The following is a 7,644-nucleotide window of genomic DNA, read 5'->3' on the forward strand; positions in this document are numbered from 1 at the left end:
AGCACTCTCTGTAGCAAGACCGCGACAGCTGGTAGTATCAGAAGTAGTAGTAGTAGAGCTGGTAGTATCCGCAGCCGCAGTATCAGAAGCGGAGAAAAGACCTTGAAACTGGTACAGACATTCCTCAGTGCCAGCTAAGAACTTATCAGTGCTGCTCCCTGCATCCAGGAACACAGCTTCCTAGCAGCCACAGTAAAGAGATTTAACTCTTTCCTGGCTGAACCCAGCACAGGCTGTTTTTCCTCTCCAGCCTGTTTGCCAGATTACTATGGATTTCAAAATGAAGCTGACCAGAGTGAAAAGCTATACTATTCTGGTATCACTAACAAAGCTCTAAATTTATAGTCATGCTTCAGTAAAACCTCTTGTTCCAGGTTGCAATCCATAGATGTGCAAGATTATGATAACATGAGACAGTCAAAATTTGGTAATTAGAGCACAACCCCATCACCTGTGTGCTAAGCAAAATGTGATTTGACGTTCAGGATTTACATTTACATTTTGAAGCTAACAGGTAGCAAAGCCGACGTCACCCATGCGAATCGAACAATAACCCTGAACTTGGTAAAGGCAAAAGCTGGGTCAATAGTTTTGCTCAATTTCAAGTAGCACCAAAGTGCTACAAAGGGGACGGGGAGTGGGGCAAGAAGCAGCTAAGTCAGGGAAGACTCATGTTCTGCATTAACCTTGAACAGGCAAACTCTGGGACCTATGGAAATCAACCACACCAGGTAAATTCCCTCAGCCCCACATCTTTTTTCTATTGTAGAAATGGGTTAGATGCACTAACTAAAATGAAGAAAATTTGTAGAAAGTGCTCAGAATTTAAACTATATATTAGAGAGTGAGCACATTAATACAGAATATCACCCCATTTTTCATAGCTCAGCACTAGACAAGAAACAAGTGAACAGTTTTCTGAACCAACCTGCACACATTCTGTCAATCCTCTGCCCCATGAATATTATGTTGAGCAGAACAGATCTCTACCAGGTTATTATAATAGACAAAGTAGAGATTTGCATCTGGTTTGTTGGGTAAATATATTTCTTCCAGTTCCATGAAGACTCTCCCCCAAGCATGAAGACACAACAGAGAGAGAAAATGTTCTTAGTCTAATAACTGCTTTCACTAGATAGCTGATTTTTACTACAACTCAAGTATGGTGAATAAAATGAGAGGATTAGCAGTTCTTGATGAAGATGAGCAATAAAGATAGCACTATGATTTGGGGGCAATAAGAGAGAGATTCAGCAAGCAGCGTGGTCACGATTGGAAATTTGATTAAACAACAGTAAATTTCTCCTTGAAAAGATCAGTGCGTCGGTTGAGCTTTAGTCAGCCACATCATCCTGTAAATTGCTTTCAAGATAAGCCAGTACATAAATCTGCTTTGCAAAGATCTGTTACTTCAGAAGAGTCCTTCTACAGACATAAACATGGCTTTTAATGGTACTTGGAAAATAGACAGAAATGAGAACTATGAAAAGTTCATGGAGACGATGGGTAAGTCTTACTTTTCCAATGCCTTCTGCAAGAACAATGCCACTATGGCTGACTACAGACTCGAGCTGTCTGTGAACTACCTTCTGGCCAGCCTGTCCTTTTGCCGTTTGCTGCTCTGCCTTTGCAGAGTGTACTGCGTTTCTCTTCAAGTGATTCCACATGGGCGGAAAAAGATACTGAGAAAAGTTCTGAGTTTAATTATATTATGTTAATCTTAGGCAATTTAAATAATTCCAGCAGAGGAAAAAATCTCTAAGTCTACATTTGAGGAAAACGTTTGGAGAATTTGAATTATAAACTTTAAGCAGAATTCTACAGCAGGAAAACATGAAACTAGTTTAAAAATTACACAGGGAGGAAACCACCATTCTTCAATTTTATAGAAACACTCGATTCAAGTCTTTTTAACAACCTAATACTTACTTTAAGTTTGTACAAACTGTGCATTATATGCATATAAACCTAACCATTCCAGTTGGATAGTGGTTTGTATTATATCAGTACTGGGGAATATGGCCTCAATAAACAGTGTAGAAGAATAAAAATTTGGATCAGAATGGTGGAATAAACTTGCCTGGCCATATAAGAATCACTAAAAAAAGAAATATGATGCTCTAGGTTTTGGGGTGGGTTTTTTTCTGATTGATGTTAATTGATTTTTCTAGGTGTTAACATGATGAAAAGAAAGTTAGGAGCCCATGATAATCTGAAGATCACTATTCAACAAGACGGAAACAAATTTACTGTCAAAGAATCAAGCAACTTCCGGACCATAGAAATTGAATTCACTCTGGGAGTGAATTTTGAGTACAGTCTGGCTGATGGGACTGAGCTTACTGTAAGATACTTTCTATATAATTATATATTTATTATATGATAATAACTTCATGAAGTACAGTTTCAAAATGAATGACTTGCCTTCCTAGTTTATAAGTTAAATTTTACATTAAAGTGTGACAGTTCAGGAATGCTTGCAGCTTATATGCAAGAGCACAAGGTATTCTTAACTGTTAATGGTTCAGCACTCTGCTATGAAACTCATGGTTCCACAGAGTGCCCAAAAAGCACAGTATGTAGCAATTTTCACACGATGGAATCCAGGTGATTACAATTTTACTTCTTACCATACTCAAGTACACCACCTAGAGTGCACAGTGGGTATTTATAAGAAGTTACTTTTTCTCTGTTGATGCAATTAATTAAAAGAAGATGTACTGAGCACTAAAACATCTAGCTTGATGATTATGCAATTAAATAAACTAGTGGGTTTATTAAAACTTCATTTTTACAGCCTTTGGGTTTATTAAAATTTCATTTTTACAGCCTTTCCATCAATGTCCAAAAAACACCATTATTACAGTCTTTTAATCTCTTCTCACTTCTAAGCTTTTCTGCAGTCTTTAAACCATATCATATCTATTGTAAAATATTTGGGGTTTTTTTCCCATTATAGGGTTCTTGGAACATGGAAGGAAATAAACTTGTAGGAACATTTACTAGAAAAGATAATGGAAAAGCACTCACAGCATACAGAGAAGTTGTAGGTGATGAACTTGTTCAGGTGAGTTAAGCAGTCACTTACATACAACTGTATAATATCATGAACTGAAAAAAAATGTGAAAGATGTTCTGAAAATAGGAAATATTTTCTTCAAGCCAGATAATTGTCTTTATCTTTAGTTGAAGGTTTCATTTCGAGTAATCTATCAAAATTTAAAAGTTTAAAATAGAACTTGCAATCTGTGATTATGTTTTTGTACCCATGTGAACTGTATCTTATCGGAAACCTGGGAATACAGGCTGTATATGGGGGCAGGGTATGTGTGTGTATGACATAGACTATACAGGTGTGTTCTGACTGAAGGCCCTTTTCCAAGTGTCTGCCTTGTAAAAGCCTTACCACAGGAGTTTACTCCAGGATAATGCTGTCAATGGCTGACAAATGCCTATTTAAAACAAAGTTTGGGGCAGAGGGTGATGGCACAGAGGGGTAAGTTTGAGGCAAAAGGGAATTTTTTCACAGCTCTGCAGTAGAGTCAGAAACTGGACTGAACTGTAATGATTGAAGATCCTCTCTGCTAGCAGGTCACAAGCTTCTTAAAAGAACAAATTTTTAAAAAACAACTTTGCAGACAAATGTGAGCTTTGAGATATCAAAACCACACAGTCCAATCCCCAGTGCTCTTCGCCCTTCTAACAAAAGCAGTCACATAGATAAAACTTGCTAAGCAGTGGTATTGGGAATACACCGCTTCCGCATATCGGGTTTTTCTGGACTCCCCAAAAGCTTTCCCATGGTGGTTCAGATGTTTGCATAGATAATTTATGCTGATTGACAACAGGCTGCTTTCCTTATGTCCCTTTCCTCAGAGCCTGCAGGAGGGCTGGTAGGCTCCACACAACCACCAGTCATAATTAAATCACAACTGACCATCTCAATGGCATCTGTGAAATGAAACTTTGTAACAGCAGCCACTGATTTTCTTCTTAATTTCTTAACAGACCTATGTATATGAAGGAGTTGAAGCCAAGAGAATCTTCAAAAGGGGCTAAGTTCTTCATGTGGAACAGCACCAGAAGCAAAAACCTATGAAAATAATACCATTTTTCTACATAACCTCTGTTTTGGTTTTTTTTTTTTTCATTGTATCCCCTCACAGCACCTCCTGAGCTACAATTAGTTAGCCCTGTTGAAAACACAGGCTAGTTCCTTATGTTTACTGTCTTGCCTTGAATAAACAAAACCCAATTACACTGTGATAAGAAATGCTAAAATGCTATTTGTACCAAGTCCCACCTGAGTACCACACTGTAAAAGGCTGCAGAAACTATTTTGTATGAGCAAAACTTCAATATTTTTTGCACTGGTTCTCAAATGGCAACTTAGTATCCTGACCATAATTACTTATATTGGTAAATATTTTCTCCGTGTATTGAATATTGTCTAATAAGGATGGCAAAATCTAAAAGAAACCTGACAAGACCCAAGTCTCCAAGGCTGTTCTATGTAAATATAAATATGGAATAAACATAAAATATGGTGTGATAATACAGCTCACAGAGGACTTACCTGATATCCTATTGATACTTTTCTCATACCAATGGGAATAATATAAAGCACGTAGCGATGATCATAGAACCATAGAATAGTTTGTGTTGGAAGAGACCTTAAAGCCCATCTAGTTCCACCCCCCCTGCCATGGGCAGGGACACCTTCCACTAGACCAGGTTGCTCAAAGCCTCATCCCACCTTGGCCATGATACATGGATATCTCACAGAACATAATGTCATTTTATTTGTTTCTAAAAGTATGACCATGCTTTTAAACACACAGATTTTGTTGGTCCAGTTTAACAGGGGTTCAAATAACTCTGCGTGAGGAAGAGTATTAGCAGGCTCTGCATGAGTTTCTTTAAGGTCATGAAGTGAAGGTATATTCACAAGATAGTAATTTCAGACTACACCAACATCAAACACTGGTGTTTCTGATGGGTGACAAATACACACCACATTCTACTCATGTTGTCCAGTCTCAAGTGCTATTTTGAACCCAGCCTCACCTCCCTCGAGTTGAGGTATTTCCTCAGCGTTGCAGGGAAATGGCCTCTTGAGGATCAGCACTAAATCAGATCTGCTGTGCCCCTCTAACAATGCCTCTTGGTGGTCACCTGGTCCTATCCCCATGTCTGCAGGGCAGCATCCTCGCAAGCACCCTTTCTGACACAGGAGCAGAGCCAACCTCCGTGCTGCTGGCACTCTTGTCCTTCAGCAAATGCCCCGAGCTCTTTTTTTGGCTTCCAAGCTTTTTGCACCCATGATTCTGCTGCCATCATTAGAAAAAGACTGATTCATCTAAACAGGTACACCTAAATTATTATTTTAATGGGCTTTAAAAACACCTCGCAAAATTTACTCCACTGTTCTTTGTTCTCCTTGACTGTCTTTTTGCTGGCTATAAATTAATATGAAGAAAAACATTTTTTCCTTCAGCTAGTTTTTATGACTGAATCCTCTCTTAGCCTGTATTTTTGTGGTCTTCAGCGTCTCACAGCTCCCTCTGCTGCCAAAATGCTCTCATGACGCAAACAGCATTCAAGTTCCGAGTAGGACACATCACTCTCCTTATGGGTTTGGATTTCCCCTCCCAGATATCGATTGTATGTAACTTCCCGTGTAAATATTTTTTACATAATCATACTTCAGTGGGCAGGCATACCACATACACAGCGATGAAGAGAATAGCATTTTAAACAGCCCTTCAGTGTTCAGTTACAGAGATGTAAAATTGAAAAGCAAAGGTATGAAAAACTAAAAAAAACCCCACCCAAAAACAAACAAACAAACAAATCCCAAACATCAAACAAAACCAACACCCTAAAATCTGAAAACAACACTATTACAAAATTCTATCTCTCTCCAGGCTATTTTGTTTAGATACTAAAGGCTTTAAAAGAGAAAGGGATAAAGAATAACGGCTTGCAGTAAGCTATGTGTTAGATGGTTTCAATTAAGGTACTTGCATGTAAAAAGCAGGCTAAACCATACGACATAAGCCCAGAAGCCCTAACCATCAAGTGCTGCTACAGAGTTTAACTTCGTTACCAGCTGCTTGTCATTTTGGCCTGCCTAGGACACTGTCTGACAGAGTCCCTTGGGAGTCTGTCCTGAAGGGCAAAGGAGTCCAAGAAGGCTGAGCATTCTTCATGAAGGAAATCTCGAAAGCGTAGCAGCAGGCCATCCCCATGTGCCAGAAGATGATCTGGCAGGGAAGAAGATGGCCTGGCTGAATCGAACAGAGATCTTTGGCTGGAAATCAGTAAAAAAGGGAGAGTTTATCTCTGGATACCCAGCCCCTTGAACTGGAAGGCAGGGATGGGGAGTAGAATGAAGCCCTTAGAATCCAAGGGGAAACGGTTAGTGACTTGCTACAGCACCTGGACACCCACAAGTCTGTGGAACCAAACAGGATCCACACAAGTGTAATGACGGAGCTGCGGCAAGTGCTCACCAAGCCACTTTCCATCATTTAGCAGCAGTCCTGGCTAACTGAGAAGGTCCCAGTCGACTGGAGATTAGCCAAAGTGATGCCCATCTTGGCCCAAGAAGGGCCAGGACGAGGATCTGGGGAACTACAGGCCTGTCAGTTTGACCTTACTGGCAGGGAAGGTTATGGAGCACATCATACTGAGTGCCATCACACAGTACATACAGGACAACCAGGTGATCAGGCCCAGTCAGTATGGGTTTATAAAAGGCAGGTCCTGCTTGACTCACCTGATCTTCTTCTGTGACAAGGTGATCCACTGACTGGAGGGAAAGGCTGTGGAAGTTGTCTCCCTAGACTGTAGTACAGCTTTTCACCGTTTCCCACAGCATTTTCCTGTAGAAACTGGCTGCTTATGGCAGTGATTGGCGTACTCTTCACTGGGTAAAAAAATGGCTGAATGGCCAGGCCCAAAGCATTGTGGTGAATGGAGTTAAATCCAGTCAGCAGTCAGTCACAAGTGGTGCTCCTCAGGGCTCAGTTCTCTTTACTGTCTTTATCAATGATCTGGACGAGGAGATCCAGTGCACCCTCAGTAAGTTTGCAGATGACACCAAGTTGTTTGCGAGTGTTGATCTGCTTGAGGGCAGGAAGGCTCTTCAGAGGGATCTGGACAGGCTGGATCGATGGGCTGAGGCCAGCTGTATGAGGTTCACAAAGGCCAAGTTCCAGGTCCTGCACTTGGGCCACAACAACCCCTGTAACGCTGCAGGCTTTGAGGACAAGTAGCTGGAAAGCTGCACAGTGGAAAAGGATGATGGCCGGCTGAATATGAGCTAGCAGCGTGCCCAGATGGCCCCGAAGGCCAACAGCATCCTGGCCTGCATCAGGAACAGTGTGGCCAGCCAGACTAGGGGATTGACTGCCCCCTGTACTGGGCACTGGAGAAAAGCCAATGTTACTCCAGTCTTCAAAAAAGGCAAGAAGGAGGACTCGGGTAACTATAGGCTGGTCAGCCTTACCTCCACCCCTGGAAAGATGATGGAACAACTTGTTCTTGCTGCCATCTCAAAGCATGTTGAGGAAAGGAAGCTTATCGTGAGTAGTCAGCGTGGATTCAACAACGGTAAGTCATGCTTGACCAATCTGATAG

General features: G+C 41.0%; 1 protein-coding gene across 1 annotated transcript; it reads left to right on the top strand.

The window, feature by feature from the left end:
* The first annotated feature begins 1,419 nt into the window (after positions 1-1,419).
* Positions 1,420-4,059, top strand: FABP2 (fatty acid binding protein 2, intestinal). Its single transcript, XM_010155318.1, has 4 exons — positions 1,420-1,506; positions 2,172-2,344; positions 2,960-3,067; positions 4,009-4,059. Exons 1-4 carry the CDS (start codon positions 1,440-1,442, stop codon positions 4,057-4,059), a joined length of 399 nt encoding a protein of 132 aa, XP_010153620.1. The 5' UTR covers positions 1,420-1,439.
* Positions 4,060-7,644: the final 3,585 nt, after the last annotated feature.

This window comes from Eurypyga helias, unplaced genomic scaffold, assembly GCF_000690775.1.
Source record: "Eurypyga helias isolate BGI_N326 unplaced genomic scaffold, ASM69077v1 scaffold16937, whole genome shotgun sequence".
NCBI classification, from domain to species: domain Eukaryota; kingdom Metazoa; phylum Chordata; class Aves; order Eurypygiformes; family Eurypygidae; genus Eurypyga; species Eurypyga helias.